The following is a 21,828-nucleotide window of genomic DNA, read 5'->3' as shown; positions in this document are numbered from 1 at the left end:
CCGCATATGCTATGAGGTAAATTTTACCTAGACAGCAGTGCTACAGCCTACTCTTATATAGAATTCCAACTGCCAATGTGTACATGGAACCTTGGTTTTTCATCCCGTCTGAAGGACTAGACAGCTGTTCTTGTCAGGCCCTCACTGCAGCTCCTGCAGTTTAATGTCATTCGATCCTGTTCTCCACCAACTGAACTATAGTAACTAGTAACTACCATTTTGCCTGAACAGCAGCAATTCCTCCTACACTTGCACAGGTTCTTTTATGTGCCCGTGAATGTGCACACATAACCTCTGTTTTTCATCCCATCCGAACGTCCAGACTGACGGGTTAAACCACGCTGGAAAATACTGAGAAACTTAGTCAGACAGTACCAGGAGCAAACCCCAGACCTCCTGGTTAGCGAGCGAGCCAGAAATGAACCATGTCAAGCAATAAAAAGAAATGGTTTCATGTGGTGTGGTATGAGGGAAATTTTATCCAGGATAGTGGCACTTCTGGCTACCATTCAAATTCAACAAATTTAAAGTGTCAATGGTACTCTCAGCATTGGAGGGTGTGTGTGTGTGTGTGTGTGTGTAGTGTTGGAGGGGTGGTAGTATTGCACGGAAAATCAAGAGAAAATTTAAGCGATTAGGTAGGGCTCAGAGTTTTTAGAATTTTATAACTTGGTTACGAACCCACTTGCCATAAAATAAAATCTACAATCCATCATAAAGTTTTTCATAATTCAAGTGGTATTATCCATCATAACATCAAGGAATACAGGCGGTAAGAAATAATAAATATACTTCTAGAATATCCGACTTATAACATGTGCATAGAAGTCCACCAGCAATCTTTTCAAGTTCCGAGCATAAGTCTAGTTCTTGAGTTCACTTTGCTTTACCAATTAGCAAGTGACTGGTATACTACAGTATTTTGTACCTTAATAAAGACAGGAACTTCAATGAAATTACTGCACCTCTTAGAGATCAGAATCCTATCTTTAGCTAGCTGATTGATATTGTGAAACATTCCCCATGTTTCTTACACAAGTTAATGTAAGAAAAGTGTTAATAGTAAATATTATATGTGAATGTTATATTTAGAGTAAGGTTGTGTATATCTTATTTCTTGTAAATCGTCTAGAGATGACTTGATGATGGATTTTATCAAATAAACCTGAGATTAACCCTTTAAATAAATAGCTTGGAGATTAGCCCTGTAAATACATATATAGCTTGCTATCTAATCCTAATAGTCATTTATATCTAAATCCAATCATAAAACAAAACACTCAATGTTTAATTGGTTTACCACTACTTTCTTACTAGATATTTTACCCTTTACATACATGTAGCTTGAGATTAACCCTGTAAATACATAGCTTGATTTTAACATTTAAATACATACATGTACATGTAGCTTGCTACATGTATCTATAATCATATGTACAGTATGATCAGATACTGCCGTAATTATCTGAATTCAACCTCAAAAACAAAACACTAAATGTTTAATCAGATTAACAGAATTTGAAACAATATTTTGCTATGAAAAGATAGCAACAGAAATGGGTTTATAATATATACAGTTCTTAAGGGTTCAAAAAGAAACCTTAAAGGAGATTTAACTATAAGCAGCTAGAATGGAAGGTGTCATGCATAAAGCAGGGTATGCTAGTACCTCTTTCTAGTGCATGCTACTTATCTGATATTTTAAATAGCTATAGGATATAAATCTTTGTGGTAGTTTATACAGCTTTTCAAGGATGTACAGAATGCTCATCCCATTACAAAAAAACAATCAGTTGTATACGTTCCTCTCAGTAATCACATGGAATCCATACTTCTCTACTGATTGAGCCAAAGGGAATTCCCCTCGACCAAGTAAGAAGGAAGTATATTTAAACTCAAGACACCACAAGAGGGCACAACCTTAATGTGTCAACATATATGGACACCAATACATGTATATCCAGATATATGAACACCCAGAGTAGGAACACCCAGATGTATGAACCTCCAGATATAGAAACATCCAGATGTACAACATCCACATATAGGAACACCAAAATGTATAACTTCCAGATATATGAACTTCTCAGATAAGAGAACGCTTACATAACACTCGGATGTATGAACACCTAGATATAGGAACACTCAGATGTACGAACACCTCATATGTATGAACACTCAGATGTACGAACACCAAGATATATGAACGCCTCAGAATGTATGAACACCCAGATACATGTATAGGAACACTCAAATGTACGAACACCCAGAAATATGAATGCCTCAGATATAGGAACACCTAGATGTGAGAACATCCAGATATAAGAACATCTAGATGTGAAAACACCCAGACATAGGAACACCTAGATGTGAGAATACTCAGATTTGAGAACACCTCCGATGTACAAAAACCCAGAAATGAGAACACAATAACACAACATATTTAGAATCAAACTACATTTCTACTATAAACTGATTTTATTATCATACACAGACATATAAGTTGTGATAATGCATTTCTTTTAAATGCCTGTTATAATAATGTGATGTATGCAATTTCACCACATCCTGCTCATCACAGTGGGCATCATTACTAGATAAATTCTATCTTACATCTTATCTTAAACATGAACTGTCATTACCTATTTCCCATTTAAAAATTATAAATATGGCTTCCATTACATGTAGCTGGATCTTTCTCTTGAAAAGTAGAATGTTACAACACATTTCATTTCATTTTGAAAGCTGTTAAGTTGATTAAAACTCAACTTCACGATATATGTACTTTTGAAATGTGTTTTTAATTTGGAATTTAAATGAAGACGTACATGCTGTTTGGGTAAAAAAAAACATGTGAGCTTTCTGAAATTAGTCTGAGTATCCAAATACATTCTACTAGAAATACACAGAAATAGAGTAAATTGTTAAAGTGATGATAATATACAGATAACAGCTCGTCTACTTGGATTATGGCTGCAAAGTTCCCCTAACTGGGGAGCCACAGTGGCTCTGTGAGTAAGATCCCCCTAACTGGGGAGCCACGGTGGCTCTGTGAGTAAGATGTTAGCTTGCTAACCTGAATGTCCCATGTTCGATCCCTGTGTTGCCTGAGAATATTAAAGTGATTTTCATGCATGGTTCCCCCTTTTCAGAGGAGCGGAATGGAGGGCCTGGCAAGCGACAGCGTATAGTCAATTAGGAGGGACAAAAAACTGAGGTTTCGTGTTCACATTGGCATGCATGTAAAAGAACCCTTGACATTTGGAATTCGAAATAAGAGAGAGAGAGAGAAAGAGAGAGAGAGAGAGAAATGGGGTTTAACATCCACTCGACACAAACTAGGTCATTTTGGGACTAACATATGGTTAAATTTTATTTCAATAATTCCTTGCGTGTGGGGGTCTTAAGCAGTGGGAGAAAACCGGAGGACCTGGAGAAAACCCTCGAGGTTGGAGATTTCTTTAAGGAAGGGGCGCAACTCTTATTGACTTGACAAAAAATCCTGGATAATCAACCACATAAAAAAACAAACTCCCAGTTACGCATGGGCAATGGAACTTTTCGTCAAATGTTGAAACCGGAGAACCCGGAGAAAACCCACAAGGTTGGACAGGCGACCCTACTCCTTGTCACGTACAACCGGGGATTCGAAACAACGCCAGTTGACTCAATGACAGGCCTTATGATACAGCGTGTACGTGCTAACCATTCAGCCATCCAACCCCCAGAATTCGAAATAAGAATAGGCTTTATTGAAACAAGCAAAGTTTCCCTCATAGAATACTGTATGTTTGTCTTCGTTAGCCCATTTAACTACAAACTAGGTCATTTTGGGACTAACACATGGTTCAGTTTTATTTCAATAATCTGCTTGCACATAGGGGTCTTGGGAGAAAACCAGAGGACCCAGAGAAAGTCCACAAAGACTGACATGCAAACCAACTCCTTGTCATGTATAAGTATAGTGAATCGAAACCATGCCACTTGACTCAATTACAGACCTTATGATCTAACATGCATATGTTAAACCATTCGGCCACCCAACATCCATCTCCATACCAATGATGTTTTTAAATAGTTAAACTATTAGCACGATGTCGACAGTGGAAATAGTTTGTCTAAATACCAAATTAAATTATGAAATGAAATGGGTTTAACGTCCTACTGTTCTGCTCACCTATGGGATAATGAAGACGGGCATACGCCATACAGTGTGCTATGAGGGGAATTTTGCTCGGACAGCAGCACTACAGCCTATTCTTATATCGGATTCCAATTTATAAGGGATCTTTAATGTACACGCAAATGTGTACATGGACCTCGCTCTTTCATCCCATCCAAACAACTATTTGTTGTCCCTTGCCAGGACCTCCTTCCTGCACCATTCACAAGGTTGAACCCCCCTCCCAGAAAACCTGATAAACTATCTCGGCTAAAACAGTGATTGAACACAGGACCTACAGGTTAACGGGCCAACGTCTTACTCACTGAGTCACAGGGACTTCCCACTTAAACTATGAGCAGTATTAGACGTTGTATATATTTACACAGCTGTACCATGTCTTCCCTACATGTTCATATCTGTTTAACTTTATCCCATAAATTTACTTCAATTAACTAAAACTGTTGGTAATGAAACAAACGTCTTAAGGAGGTACATGTATTTGCCTATCGGGGATCTTCAAGGGTTTAATAACTAATTCTTGTCAACACAGGACTTCTGTCAAGACCCATCGCATTACTGTACATCTTTCCTGTAAGTCGTTATCATTATTTCGTTCATTTTGAGTGAAGTCCGTATCAGTACAGGTCCGGAACTGTACAGCGCAGTGGACGTATACGGCTGGCCCCCAGATCCATCGTGGTGTGTCTATACATGTAGGTTTTATTTTGTGCAGGTTTGTATTATTGATTTTGTTTTGTGCAGATTTGTCTTATTAGTTTTATTTTGTGCTGGTTTGTTTAACAGTTGTGTTGTGTGTGTAGTCAGTGTGGTTCTCCTGCACACTTTATAGACTATATACATGTACTTTATAGACTAGATATATAACTAGAATATCATAGGAGTAAGTTGACATCTACATGTATTATGAACGGACGGACGGAAGAATGTTAATCATCTCTTATCATTGAGATGCCATATCCTGAAAACAATTTTTATAATTTATTCCCCATATGCGTATGTGCATTACACTTGTACTGGTAAACCCACTTCCACTAGCAATTTCTGCGTATTTACACAAGACCACTAATCAAATAATGGGTGCATGTTGCACTAATGGTTTCGTCATTCATAATATAGTATTAAGGGCTATACACACAACTCATATATAAGCATGTGTTTTGGGTGGTCGAGGAAGGAGTGTATAACACTTCAGATCATAAGCTCTGTTATTGAGTCAACTCACTTCCACTTCCAAGTATTTATATAGAACATTTCAGACCATAAAACATGGCCTCGTCATTCATATAAAGAGTATTAAGGGCTATACACACCACTCTTACATAAGTAATGGGTATGCATGGTCGAGGGGTGGAAGACTTTAGATTATAGGATGTAACTGAGTCAAGTAGCATGGTCTCGAAATGACAAGGAGTAAGGTTGCCTGCCTAACCTTGTGGGTTTTGTCTAGGTCCTCTCACTCTCTCTTCCACATGCCTGCAAAATAAGCTACTCGTCACCCCAAATTTTGACGTTTTCATTTTTTGTCCCGATTTGCCTTCTTTTTATGATTTTACTGATATTTTCATCATTGTAAAGGTAAATGCCTAGCAAAGAAGTTAAACATACTTGGTCGTGAGGAATTCCCTTTAGACTTCATGCCTGGGGTCTCGGGTTTGATTCCCAACAGGCATTAATATTTACAACCAATCATAAAGAGTGAAAATAAGAATTTTAAAACCCTTATAGTACCGTACTGCATGTGTACTGCCCTTAATAACAAATGACTTTATCTAGGTCAACAGATCTATAGAAATATCCGGGTAGATTATATAAGTATAAATAATGTGGTTAGTAAGGTCAGAAAGTTTTATAAATAGGTCAAGACAATTTTAAGAGCTTCCTAAAAGATTACAACATGTTAGTATTATTTCTTGTACCCACAGAAGGGCAATTGATAACATAACTATAACACCTTATCATCATGAAAATTTTAAAACATAATTATCAAAAACTCTTATTTCGAATTCCAACTGTCAATGTGCAGGTCAACGAGTAGACAGAACCTCAAGTTTTTGTCCCATCTGACTGACTAGACACTGTCCTTGTAAACTGTCAGATTGAAAAAGCTTAATCACTGAAACAAATATCTGTCCAAAAACGCTTCAGTTCTGTTCATTTTGGGTGGGCGTTGGATGGCCGAATGGTTAACACATGCGCGTTGCATCATAAGGTCTGTCACTATGTCAAGTGGCGTGGTTTTGATTCCAAGCCTGTCCACCCTCGTGGGTTCTGACCGGGTCTTCCAGGTTCCTCCTACTGCTAAAGACCCCTACATACAAAGATATGATCGGCATACTCTTCAGACGATATAAACAAGCCACCTATAAGTGTTGAGTAAAATAGTTGGATGGGCTCAAGCATTTCACGTGAAACATTATGAAACGTTCAGGACTTTCATGTGAAACAGTACGAAACGCTCTGGCTTATCACCTGAAACTGTAAGAAATGTTCAGACCTTTCACCTAAAACAGTATGAAAAGTTCAGACCTTTCAACTGAAACAGTAAGAAATGCTCAAGCATTTCATGTGAAACATTATGAAACATTCAGGACTTTCATGGGAAACAGTACAAAATGCTCTGGCCATTCACCTGAAACAGTACGAAATGTTCAGACCTTTCACCTGAAACAGTACGAAATGCCTTTCACCTGAAACAGTACGAAATGCTCAAGCATTTCACGTCAAACAGTATCAAACAGTATCAATATGAGAGGTACATCGTTAACTGGAAGAGTTAGATTTTGAAAATGAAAATTACAACGAGTGGCTTTAACAGAGCAACAGTGCTATGATTTTTTATATACAATGAAATGACCAGGATTTTATAATACTTTGGCCTTTCACGCAAAACATTATGAAATGCTCAGGCCTTTCACATGAATCATTATGAAACGCTATCAATATGAGTGGTATATTGTTTACTGGTTGAGTTGGCAAAATCGTACTATAGACATATTGTATAGAGTGTACTATATGATCTTACAATCAGATATCAATAAACAGAATATCGGAGTCCATCAAACTGTCAATGGTTGTATTGTTGATGTTTATAGCAGACTATGGATTGTTATTGAAAATATAATAACTTTTATTATAGGTCAACGCTGTTGTATTCTGTTGCTATCATCCAATAGGAATACCTGTAACAACCTATTCTTTGTCAAATAATAGAAAAATCTATAATAATTAAAGGAGTGATATATAAATCAGCCAGAGTCTGCACAAGGCACTGAAAACGGTTTAAAATCAAAATATTTGACACCCTACTGGTACAATCATTACTACCACTGGCATACAGCATTAGTAGGCTACATGTACTCCTGAAACACAACATTACTAGCCCTGGTTCAAATCATTATTACCTCTATAGTCCTTAACTACCCCTGGTTCATACTAGTATATCATTACTACCCCTGGTTGGTCGGCCGATTGGTTTTACCCATGCTATTGGATCATAAATTCAGTCATTGATATCAAGTTGTGTGGTTTCAATTCCCAGCTTGTACTTGATGAGGAATAGGGTTGTCTCTCCAATCCTTGTGGGTTTCTCCAGGTTCTCTGGTTTCCTCCCACAGCTAAAGAATTATTGAAATAAAACTGAACCATGTGTTAGTCCTGAAATGACCTAGTTTGTTTGTCTCTCCACCCCCCCTCTCTCTCTCTCTCTCTCTCTCTCTCTCTCTCTCTCTTCCTCTCTCTCTTCCTTTTCTATGTTAAACTCTTTCTCCATCATAATTTTACAGTTTAATAATTAGTTCTATCTTTGTTTTATTTTGTTTATCACATTTCATTATCAAAGGTTTTCTAGAACCTTCCTTCCACAAGCCAACTGACTGTTGTAATATATCTTTTATTTACAGACTTACAATTATCACATACTTCAACAACAATCAAACACATACATAACAAAAACAATGAACCAACTGAAATAACCATACCCTGTAAATGTATAACTTTAGTACAATACACAACAAAAACAATGAACCAACTGAAATAACCAGTTAATTTTTGCCATACCCTGTAAATGTATAATTTTAGTACAATACACAACAAAAACAATGAACCAACTGAAATAACGAGTTATTTTTTGTCGTACCCTCTGTAAATGTATAATTTTAGTACAATATATAATAGTATTACGTTTCACTCAACCTTCACACATACAACCAACAATTGTTCTTGTGAAACCCGAGGAGTTTACCTTGAGGATTTGGAGATGTTTATCTTAAAGATTTAGCAGGATATATAAAGGATTAGGGTGGGTAACTCTATTGAAATGTTGCGCTTTATTCTGACTCTGTTTTTACCACTTGCAATGATATTTAAGTATTTCCTTGTCACAGAAAAAATAACCGATGGTTCATGTTACTTTTATTGTGTAACAATATTTATAAACATCAAACGACGCGAACATAAACTCGTGGACAACTGCACAATCAATTATGACAAGGAGTGTGGTCGCTTGCCCATTCTTGTGAATTTTCTCCTGGTCCTAACGCTCTCTCTTACAAAAGCCTGCAAAATCAGCCACTAGTCACTCAAATTTAGGCTTTCTAGCGTGTCATGTTTTCCTGATTTGTCTTTTTTTTCCTATGATTTGGCTGATATTTTTATATTATTGTAAAGGTATCCACAGCTCTTAGACTTAACATCCTAATTTTCTGCAGCAATGAACATAGGCAACCACCATTTAATCTTCGTCGAACAGCATCAGCAAGGTTGTACACAAGTCTTTGATTTTTTTGTACCAACCGAATGACTAGACACTTCCTCGCCAGGCCTATTCAGTACAACAAGGCTGAACAAGATCCAAAATCTGATTATGTTTATTAATGAAATTGGGTTTAACGTCCTACTGTTCTGTTCCGACTGGGCTAAGAAGACGTGCATACACCATACAGTGTGCTATGAGGGCAATTTTGCCCGAACAGTGGCGCTACAGTCTACTCTTATATCGAATTCCAACTGCCAGTGGAAGGGGGGGGGGGTATTTGTAGGCACTTCGACATGCTGTTTTAAGTTAAAAGAATACAGCATTCATACAAACTGCTCAAATGTTCGCACTTCCTGTATTCAAAGTATGAAGAAGGCCTTGAAACTCTGTAATAATCTAACGATAGATGAATATGCAGCTTTTTTTTTAATCTAGGTGTCCCCAGTATATGAACAGACTACGTGTATACACACAAAGGGGGCATTTAGTAACAAGACTTGAGTGTTGAATTGTATGGCAATTATGTATGGTGTAAGGGGGGGGGGGGGCATGAAATCGCATGGTGTTCTCACATAGCAAATAAAAAATGTCCTATGATAAATCTGTGAAAGAATGTTTGTTTTCTTGACAAGATAATATATAGGTAGATTTTACAAGATAACAGATAATATTGTCTAGAGAGTTGGGAGATATTCCACAGGATTCTTACTCTATAAACCAAGCAAACAGTACACTGAAATATGTAATTCCTCTATTCTAAAAAGACCGAGGACCTAACAAGGTCGGTGTCTAGTCATTTGGATAGTTGAAAAATTGAGGTCCCGTTACACATTGTCATTTTCTCTCAATGCTAAAGACCCATTTGCGCAAGCGAATTATTGAAATAAAATTGAACCATGTGTTAATCTCGAAACAACCTAGTTTGTGTCGAGTAGATGTTAAATCCCCCATTTATCTCTTTCTCTTTCTTCAATTGACTGGGGACAAAAAAATGTAAGTCTCTCCATTTTAATTGTTCCCTGATTGCGTACTGATTACATCACAACGTCTGAAACAATGATTTGAGTGGCGCGAGTAACAGTTGAATTGATTAACATCAAACAGACATTTAAACAAATATTGATTCCATTTTCTAATTGTTAGTCAACATCGTGTATTGATCTACAGTTATTATTTCTACATGGATGATTGTGTACCTGTCTGTTTACTATGGTTATATGAATTATTAAATCTTCTGAATTAATCTTTAAAAAATGTTAACAAAAAGACAATTATTTCTTTCATTATTTTCGTTTCTAATCAAAGGCTAAGGTCACATTTGCTTACTGACTACATCATTAGAGTCTGTTGAAGGAGGGATAGGACGTGTGGGGCGTGATTAAGACTTTTTCGGGGGTGGGGGGGGTAAACCATACAATAAATCTTTTATCTCTTGAAATGAAATAAAAGCTACATATATATATACGCTGAAATTATATAGATTTTTTCTAGATTTTCTGATGACAAAATCCTGCATTTTTTCATTCAACAGCATGTATAAGATTACATATATTTTGACAGCCCTAGAAAAGCCTCTATGATGTCCACCTTCCCTTTTTGGTGCTAAACATTTTCTTATCTCATGTTAATTTTATCCAGGGAGACCCGTCACCCTTTTTTAGTGGAACGCTGCCAGATAATGCTGCCAGGGCAGTGGTTACAATTCACCTACATGTACTGCTTTTCATTAACAAAGTTTAGCCAAGCACTGGCAGTATTAGTATATACATAATTATACTAATTATTCATGGTAGCATTAATCATTATCCACATTATCTTCAAGTGAAAGTAGCAATACTATTATCCCACTTAAATCTACACGTGGAAGTAGCAATACTATTTATTAACAAGTGAAAGTAGCAATACTAATTATCCCACAGTTAAATCTACAAGTGAAAGTAGCAACACTAATTATTCCCCATTAAATCTACAAGTTAAAGTGGAAATACTAATTACCTCCTGATTAAATATACCTATTAAAATAGAAATACTAATTATCTCAAATCTACTACAGTAGCATTAATAATTATTCCACGATTAAATCTACCTGTTAAAGTAGAAATACTATAATCCTTGATAAAATCCACTCTTTAAAGTAGTATTAATAATTATCTCACAGTTAAATCTACTACAGTAGCATTAATAATTATTCCATGATTAATTCTACCTGTTAAAGTAGCAACACTAATTATCTCACGATTAAATCTACCCATTTAAGTAGCAATATACTAATTAACCCACAGTTAACTCTACCTGTTGAAGTAGTAACATTGTCACTGATTCATAATTAAATAAGTGAATGAAATAAATTAAAATGAAATGGGTTTTAACAACCTACTTTTCTGCACCAACCTGACTAAGGAAGACGGTTGACTCATAAATCAAATCACCTTTTATATTTACATTCTGTTGAAGTAAAAAAATCTATATCTATAGCCATCCACAGCATAGAGTATCAAACACACTCTGTTGTTGTCTCAAATACAGTATTTGAAATTTGAAATTCTTAAATTAATTGGCAACCAAAACGGCAAATGTACAAAGTTATAGAAAGATAAACAACGGATTTGACTGAAGTGGTTTGCATTTAGAATAGCCTGAACTAGGAGAATCTCTAAATCTATAGGTTAACCTAGTATTATATTTAGAGATACTAGCTGTAAGATCATTGTAAGGAACGTGCAGTTGTAATTTTCATGCAGTGCCATAATTTGTTAACAAAATTGAGCTGATTGTATGGTAAAGTTATCTAAAAATAAAATGGGTGTCAAATGTTTAGACAATGGTGCTATTCCAGTCCTTGCTATGGTCGCTATTTTCCACAGATACACCACTTATAAAGACACATTGAGTCAGGAGAGCCACGGTGGCTAAGTGGGTAGGATGCTGGCTCGCTAGCCTGGAGGTCCCACGTTCGCTCCCGATGTTGGCTGAGAAAGTTCGAGATTTTCCGGCCGTGATTTCCCCCTTTCAGTGGTGCAGGACGGATGGGAATGACAAGGACAGCTGTCTAGTCATTTGGATGGAATGAAAAACTGAGGTCCGTGTACATATTAGAGTGCACATAAAAGATCCCTTGGCAGTTGGAATTCGATAAAAGACTAGGCTGTAGGGCCGCTGTCCAGGGAAAATTTCCCTCATAGCACACTGTATATGCATATGCCCATCTTCTCTAGCCCATTTCATTTCATTTCACAGAGCATTCACATATATATATCTCAAATGTTAGAAATATGAAATGAAACGATGTTTAACATCTTACTTTTCTGCAGATTCCTGTTAAATACAGACACTGTCAAATAATAAGGATTCTAAAAACAAGCCAAGGGTTTATATCAAATCTTCTCCTTATTGATAATTATAATACAACATACAATTACAATATGTACACTTCATATACAAAATACAATATAATACAGTATAATTTCTATTTGCTATTGATTCTAGTAAATTTAATAGTATGTGTCACTTTTAATGCACTACCATTTCATATGCTTGGTTCAGATAATATTTTGAAGTTTACATTATTATTATCATCATAGTTATCATAGTCATCATAGTCAGTCAAGCACAATATAGAGTAGGAGTGAAAATTTGTTAAAAGTTTCAACCTGTGATCATTGACCTTTGAGGTTTTTGCGGGGCTTGGTCCACACATTTCTAATTCTTCAAATTCCAGGTCATCAGTAGCGAAGATGAATGAAGACCTGCTTATAACGAGGACAGGTAAAAGATCAGTAAGATTAATGACTTAATTACTACTTATTAATTAATGTAAGTGGATGTTATTAAGCCAGGTATGATTGAAGAAACTCAAGGTTTTAAGAGCAGTAATGATATAGTGTATATATATATATATTTATAATCTTAATTAAATTAAACTATTACACCAAATTTCTTTTATAAGCCTCAGCATAATAACTAGAATAAAGTTTAAATAGGAGAGTTTAAGATACTATAATTAAAGGAGCTAAATCGCTAATATTTGGCACCTAGAAATTGACACGAATGGGTGCAAATTATAATGTAATATAAATGTATATAAACTGATTTACATTCAATCATTTCCGTTTTTTACTCTAATTTCAAATCAGTTATGTTCGGCGAAATACCCAGAAGTCTCAATCGAATGGCAATCTCTAGCATCTGGTTATTCCAGTCTACATTGACAGTATTCATTGTGCATGCTCTCCAGATAAGTATATGTCGTCACCGTTTGACATGACTTGTGGAATGTCTAGCCCCATTCTTCGAGTCCCTTGTTACAAATGGCGCTGAAACGCATTATGGTACAATGATATATTGGATATCAGAAGCCCTTATTTTCCTGGTAAGATCACAAGATCAATGTTGATTTAAATTGGCTCAAATTGGGGTTTTTGATGTCGAAGACTTTAGATGATATTGAGTTAGAGACTTAGCTGCTTTAAATATAGACATTATGACCATATACATTAATATACAATCCAAACTACTTAAATGTAAAAAAATGTTATGTTTCAAAAGTTATTCAAAGTTACGACCATTTAAAGTTTAAGAGACCGTAACCCACCAAAAAATAATAGTCCTCTTTCACCTTTGTCTAACTACATGTATACTGTATCATATTTCAACTGAGAAGAAATATATTCTATGAAACGAAGGAGTATAAATGAAATTTGTGACAACATTTACGTACAAGTAAACATCTGACAGGCCAATTTCAAAGGTTCAACTTCAGATAGATGTGTTTTTTTTATGAACACCCTTTATTCGCCAACAAAGATATAATATTAATGTTCATTCAGTGACTCCCTGTTTTGAACTATAATACAGAGTACAGAGCCCACCCTTGAACAACAAAAACTGGTCACCATTTTTAATTTTATTACGAATTAACTTAAAGAGCGTCTGGCTCTATTCTTTGAGACTTTAAGATAGACAAAAATGAGTCTTAAAGTACATATTAACGTAATATGAATGTATATAAATTTATTTACATACAATTTTTTTAAAAAGTTATTGTAATTTCTAATCATTGCCTACACTACCGATGGTTAAAGGGGCTAAATCGCTAATATTTGGGACCTAGAAATTGACACAAATGGGTCGCAACGCATATAATAATGTAATATGACTGTATTTAAATTGATTTACATTCAACCGTTTCTGTTTTTACTGTAATTTCTAAACAGTTATGTTTGCCGAAGATGCCAGAAGTCTCAATCGAATGGCAATTTCTAGCGTCTGGTTATTCCAGTATACACCGATAATATTTATTGCGCATGCTCTCCAGATAAGAATATGGAGTCACCGTTTGACATGACTTGCGCAATATGCCTAGCCTCGTTTCTCGAGTCCCTTATGACAAATAGCGCTGAAAAGCATTATGGTACACGATTCGTGTACCAATCGTAAAATGTTTATTTTGTCTTAAATATTTGATATCAGAAGTACATCTTTGTCCGGTAAGATCATGACATCAATGTTGATTTAAATTGACAAATAATTCGTGTTTTCAATGTCAAAGATTTTGGATGATATTGAGTTAGAGACTTAGCTACTTTAACAAATTTATAATTCATCATACCTTTGAAAATACTGTATAGAATTGAACCATCTTTGGACAGATATTCATTTTTAAAATCTGATTCTACTTTAAACAGGTCTTCTTGGGACTAACACATGGTCATTTTATTAAAATTTATTGTAAGAATTTGGGCCAGGGCATATTAATGTACTTTTAGATATTAAATTCTCAGTTATCACATATATAAGAGACTTGATGTGACTTTATTTAATCTAGATTAGAAAGGTGAAAAAGATAATGTAAATTTTTATTGATGTAATTTTTCTTTAAAAAGCATTTATTTTATTTCCTGTATGATGGGATCAGACCACTTGACTCCATTAGGTACATGTATCTACACGGATGTACATGTACATGTCACCGATGACAGCAAGAGTTTGATTTCCTGCTAAAAAGATTGGTTACAATCTTAAAGATGCATTATGTAACAGCTAAATCTGCCTATTGCGGGTCTTTATTTTGGCTTCAAATGTAAATTATTTTTTAAACATTTATTAACATAATCAACTCTCTAGTAGATTAGAATGCTTTGGCCATTTAATGATTTGATTTAAAATGGAGAAGCGAGGCTAAGTCTCGAATAACAAGTACCATTGTTAAAATAATAACCAATCAATGCCAGATCTTGTCAAACCTCCAAATACCGATAACTTCATTCAGAATAAAGTAATTTGAATGATATTTTCAATATATTCATTTTTCATTATCTATTTTGGAAAAATTATAGTAGGAACAGCCAGCTCTTTATCTAAATCTTACATATAATGCATCTTTAAACAGATTATTTGCAAAACTATGTGTTCTCTTTATTGGTATATAGTGTACTACATGTATAACTTATCATTTTCTATTTGATAGCAATTCAAGAATACTTGTCGAAATGTTGCGCTATATGTATATAAACCAGTGATTGTTTTCCATATAAATTGTGTTGTGTTTTAGTATATGTATATTGTAGTCTAAGATGTTTATTAGGGACAATAATATGTATATTGTGATGTATGATGTACATGTATGAAGTTTATACATTGTTTGTCATCTCACTGTTAAATACATAGAACAATGTATATTTATGTTATTATCATCAACATTGTTTATAGATATTTTTTATTGATGCATGGAAAATATGGCACAGATGTAAAAATAAGTAAAAATGGCATAACAAAAGAAAAAGTTTATTAAAATTGTTACTACAGTATAGCAGTTGTGAATTCTGCAAAACAAATTATTATTATTTGTCGTAGTGAGCCATTTGTAATGAATGTAATAATTTTTGATTAAATTATGGCAGAAAAATGTATATACATGTTTTTTATTTGTTATTAAATTTTAATAAATAATTTTTTTCAATGACTTAAAAAATTTCCTTTTTAAAAATACAATTTTGTTCTGAACATAAATATTTGTGAGAGATATAGGGTTTAACATTCACTCAACACTATAACACTGTACTGGATCATTACATTAATATACATGTATCTATTAATTTGCTGGTACATTGGGGTCTGTAGAAGGTAAGCCAGGCAACCCTACTCCTCGTAAATTACAACCCTGTTATTGACCAGGACTTTCATAGATAACAAGTCTTAATATTATACACAGCATGTCCTGCGTAAGTGTGTTTTTCATATGAGCAAGCCTGGACACAAGACACCCATCACAGACTTTGTCCAGTATAAATTATCACACAACATACATGTATACCAGCCTGGCCACAAGCATGGGCGTGGATTTAGGGGGAATGGGTCCCCCCCCTTAGAATCGGAAGGGGGGGGGGGTGAATAGGCCTCTGCCCCCCCCCCCATGATTTTGATTGCCAGGACAGATTTTCAGGTTTATATCCACATTAATGTCCCGTTCTGAAGGCTATCTAACCACTGCCTTGGGTCTCACCACAGTAATTCATCTTCACGATATCTTCCTCCTTAATTGTAGGTAGTCAATTTTACTATATCGTGTCGTCATCATATTACCCCTAGTTACAGCTTTCATCGAAATAGCACTGGTAAACTGTTCGTACTTATTTTTTGGGTTTGGTAATGAAAGGTTCCAGGGTTCGTCCGTCCCCCCAAAAGTTATGACAAATCCACGCCCTTGGCCACAAGGCACCTATCACAGACTTTGTCAGGCACAAATTATTACATAACATGTATATACATTGCTTCATAATTTGTTCCTGACAATGTCTTTGACAGGTGCCTTATGCACAGGCTTGCATATGAGAGAGAGAGAGAGAGAGAGAGAGAGAGAGATATAATGGCTACTTGACTCTAACTAGGTCATTACGAGACTAAAATGGTTCAATTTTATTTCAATAATTCGCACGTAGGGGTCATTACCAGTAAGAGGACCCAGAGAAACCACTTGTTTTTATACCCAATGTTTCAACACTTGTATTTCAAAGAATATATTAAAACTGTCTTCGAATTGTTAAACACAGTTTCAGCTAGAAAAATATTAATCTTATATAAAGAATAACATTCTTATATAAGAAGAATAAAACATTCTTAGGACATATTCAACAAAAAAAGAAAGAAACTAATAATAAATATCTCTTGATATCAGAACAGCCATGGTACATAGAGAGTCACACTGTCATCAAGTCTAAACAAATATTCACTCACCACAGGAAAAACAAACAATACAAAACAACACACTTAATGAAAATCACTCAACCAAGACAATTCACTCATGCTTAAAAGCAAAACAAAGTCAACTTCTGTGTGTGGTACACATGTAATTTGAAATGTTGTATTTTTGTCTGCATTATAAAAATCTATTCCAAAAAGTCAAATAGAAAAATTGGTAATCCCTGACCGCAGATAAATTAAAGATAAAGAAAAATGAAATATTGGTAATCCCAGATCGCAGAGAAATTGATAAAAATTTGGAAATATCGTATTTGTGTGCAGAACGCTCATCTTCAATTTCAAAAATTCAATGAGAAAAATTGATAATCTCAGATCTCAAAGAGATTAATAAAAAAAAATGTTCCATACCTGTACGGGCATTCCCGGTGCCTTTTGAGCATACTGATATATTTTACATTTGTCTTCGAGTTCCATTTTCCTCTGTTCATGATAATCGTCGGATTGTGGTAAGGATGTGTCCAAATGTTTGATCATATAATGATATCCAGCCTTAATCCACCGAAATATTGGGAATACGAAAATATCGTTGGTGAGACGGTTCTCAACAAGGATTCTTTCAACATACCAATCACTGCCAATACCCGCGTCATCTCGCCAGAATTCTATTTTAGTAATTTTCCCCAAAGGTCGAAGTTTAGATCGAGGAACATCGAATTTGTCTTGCTTGCCCCTCTCGAAATCGTTGCGTAAGAAATTATCCAGGGATATTTCCCCCGTGGAATGTCCCACATCATCATGCAAAATAATCGTCACATTGGCATCGGTGCCAGCATTCCTCCTGTCACCTGTCCGCACGTACACTACATAATCCGACCGAATTCGGCTAAAACAAGCCCCCATCGTTTGTTATAATCCAAGCTCTCAAGAAGACATGTGAGTTGGTGTTAGATCTAAATGAAAAACTTAGCGAGATAAGCCCGTATATATATGTAACACGGCGCAAGAACTTCCCACACACTGTTTGTGAGTTTACCAAGTTATCTATATTACTGTGGTATATTCCGCCGGTGGATTCACTGTTATACTACTCACGTGATCTGTGACGTTGTCCTCCAACCGTGAGATATAGATACAAACTGTTTGTCATATCACACACCGCCCCCTTCACATAAAAAGGTACGTTTTCTTAGACACGAATAGTTGAACGACTTGTCATTGAGCAAGCATCCTCCGTCGGTGAATTACCCACCCTTGTTTAATGGAATGTGACCACATCACCGAGGAAGCTTCCCCTGATTCTAAAAATAGATCACCGCGTGTAGCAGTAGCCAATCAACACCCAACCGTGACGGGTTGATAATCAAGGAATCATTTTAACTCCCGGTGTACAGCTATTATCTATATGGTAATATTATTTATCAATATGCACTGAGCAGGATGATAATAATAATATATTTATAGGAAATTTGAAACCATTGATAAAAATGTTGCGTGCCAGTATTATATTCTGAGTTACAGCTAAGTTTTCCCAACTTCATTCCACTGCAAAAGAACTATGTACAGAAACGAACCATTGAAATAATATTGTGCTATATGCAAGACTCTCTCAATCAAACATCTACAATCTTATCTAGTTTCCATATAATCGTTCCATTTAAAATTTAAATCACTATTATTCAATCTACCCGTGTATATTCGTTCGTTCCTGGAGATTTACGGCCACTTCCACCAAGGGTGATATCGTAGACAAATTTATATTAAATTAAATTTATACCACTGTTATTCAGTCTACAAATATATGCGTAGGGTACAAGGAATAAAATAATTTAGAGACTTTTGGCAAGCGGAATTTTACCATCCGTATCACATATCCGTATCGTATACTTGATACGTTGCGTTGATGTAGTTTTAGAGTTTTGGCAGATTTTCGCGTCGCGTACGTGTGCGTCGATCAGCTAAGCTTAGTTCTATTACAGCATAATGGCAGATATCTACCAAGATCACCATCAGTACTAGTCAAGTGCCCATTACAGCCGACATCAAATATACACCTTCGTGTTCTAGAATACACAAACATTCATAAAAACGCTACGATACAAAATTTCAGCGTCTAAAAGTAGCAAAAAAGACGGTAAAAGACCACGACAATGTTATACGGACCTTTTCCGTATGAAAGACGTTCGATACGTGCTGCCGTATCCGTGTGTCGTATCACGTATGAGAAATACACACCCATTGATGACGTCACACGCAAAATCCATACGGATACGCGATACGGGCCAGAAATTTACGCTTGCCAAAAGTCTCTAATAGTTTCGCTTCCACCGAAGATGCAGGTATCGCAGACAAGTTGTATTATTTTCATTTTTATTATCTTAGCGCACGCGTAGTGATATTTCCTGTGGGAGGATAACGGAACACCCGGAGTAAACCCACGAGGTTGAAAAGGCGACCCTATCCCCAAGCCACATACGCTCACACCTGGGATCGAAGCCACAACCGCTAGCCAGAGGTGACCAGCCAGTTAGATGTCGAAGCGCGACACTCTAGACCACTAGGCCATTCCCCGCCCCCCCCCCCTTAACCATTCTGTTATCCAACCACCCATATATAATACGACGGTGTATATTAGAAGATATATAACTATATGACGGTGTATATCAGGAAGATTATAATACGACTATTACCTTACGACGACGGTGTATATTAGTCGGATATATTACAATACGACAGTGTATATTATGAAGATATATTATAATAAGACGGTGTATATCACACTGATCAGCAGTGAATGTTCGCTAGGCCGCTACAATCACTGATAAGGATGACATCGATGCGACTTAATGAGCCAGAAATATTAACTTTTTTCCTGCGACAAATTAAATTCTAAAACATTTTTTTTATGCATTGGAAAAATAAATAAAGGCTTTTGACGTATTTGTAGAAAAATTATTTCCTATTTAGTGTAAATGGGTATTAAAATGAGTAAAAGTCTCCATTCTGCCCGAACTAGAACGTCTTATGTAAACAATGCACGCGCCATTGAGCCAATGATTGACGCCGCGTGATGAGACGTCACGTCGTGTTAAAGGTAGTCATCTTTTACAGAGATATTAGAAGACTTTCGTAACCCTCTGTAAAGCAGATTGGGTGTTTATTAGGAGGATATAACACGACCGAGAAAGTTGACCAGGATTTTCTAGCGAGCACAGAGAAGACCTACCTGATAGTTGGAAGCCATAGCACCGCTCTCTGGGCATAATTTTCCCCATGGCACACTGCGTGGCTTATGCCCTTATTTATTAGCAGATCAGAAGGACGTTAAACCCCATTTCAGTTATTTTCAGTTGGCATGTAATTGTATACATATGTAGAACATGACATTAGATATTCGTTAACAAAAGATTCCTACTGTCAACGCAAAATTGACAGATTTATAGAAATTGGATACGAAAATGTCATAAAATAAGAGCGCAAACTAATTATCGCTCAGATTAATGGCCATTTTATGTTGTTATTACGAAATAAGAGAAGGACCTTTTAAAAATAAACAACAAAGAAACCCAACAAAAACAACAGAAAATATGGCACAGCCAAGAGGGCTTGAAGATGGATAAAAACACCTCTAAATTTATATGTAAACTATAGCTGGTTGTATGTGGTAAATTAATGGAAATTCTACTATTCTGTTATAATGTTTATAATTGTTGATCTTTTTAAGCAGCCCAATTCGCACAAGATGTTGTGTCCTTGAACGCCTATATCGTTAGGCGTTAGGGGGGCTCTCTCCCTAGTATTGGACACTCATAAATTTAATAATGTAGTGCAGTTTTAATAATGTATCCGGGATTAGTGTTTGAATTAGCCATACACCCACCCCACCTGCAATGTCAGAAGGGCCACAAAACGAATGTACGACGTTTCTGCAAAAGTTTTATTTTACATTAAAATTGAAGATCACAACAAAATAGGAAATCACATCAAAATAGGAAATCACAACGAAATAGGAGATCACATCAAAAAAGGAGATCACAACGAAATAGGAAATCACAACAAAATAAATCACACGAAAAGATTATATCCCAGCGGAATCAGAAAATATACAAGCAATAAAATTAATACAAACTTATAAAACAAAGTACATGGATGTGAAATCGTTCTTTGAAAGAAAGAAGCAGACTTCTTGAGGATAAATTAATAATATGAGAAAAAAAATGTCACATTACGTAATAAGTGTGTAATTTAAACGTAGCCATTGTCATGCTTTTATTTAAATGTCTGTTGTTTCATCATGTATGTCTGTTATTTCATCATGTATGTCTGGTTGTTCCCATTCTCTAAAATGGCGGAATTACCTTCAGGGTTATTTTGAGTCCGGATAATGAATATTTTATAACCTAGTGACGGCGAAGGGGACATAAATCTTCTAATACTTTCTATCTACTCCCCATGGCAAATAGTCGATGCTTATGTACAAGCAGTGTCGGATTTATCTATAGGCTTGGCAGGCTGAAGTCTTCATGAAAAGCATTTCTCTGATCTATTTACCTCTGGCCAGATTTTCAATCGTCTCTCCTCTCTCACGCCTACGATTTGTTTCCTCAGTCTCTCAATACAAAATTTTGATCCGTAAGTAATGCTGATGTAAAAGGTGATTTTTTTCTTCGAGGGGTCGCGATCTGGAACCGGG

General features: G+C 35.7%; 1 protein-coding gene across 3 annotated transcripts in view; it reads right to left on the bottom strand.

The window, feature by feature from the left end:
- LOC126829853 (polyunsaturated fatty acid 5-lipoxygenase) overlaps positions 1 to 21,828 on the bottom strand; it is a 78,532-nt gene that overhangs the window by 36,645 nt on the left and 20,059 nt on the right. For 2 of the 3 annotated variants that reach the window (XR_008788996.1, XM_050560016.2), the window contains exon 1: positions 17,547 to 18,402. The exons of the other annotated variant lie outside the window; for it this stretch is intronic. Coding sequence is in view for 1 of the 2 variants with exons in the window: in XM_050560016.2 (XP_050415973.2) it covers positions 17,547 to 18,038 (492 nt within the window). In the remaining variant the exon portion in view is untranslated. Of the gene's footprint in view, positions 1 to 17,546; positions 18,403 to 21,828 lie in introns of those variants that run through there. 3 annotated transcript variants of the gene reach the window in all.

The sequence above is a fragment of the Patella vulgata genome, chromosome 8 (genome assembly GCF_932274485.2).
Source record: "Patella vulgata chromosome 8, xgPatVulg1.2, whole genome shotgun sequence".
NCBI lineage: Eukaryota > Metazoa > Mollusca > Gastropoda > Patellidae > Patella > Patella vulgata.
This window is presented reverse-complemented; position numbering and strand designations above follow the sequence as displayed.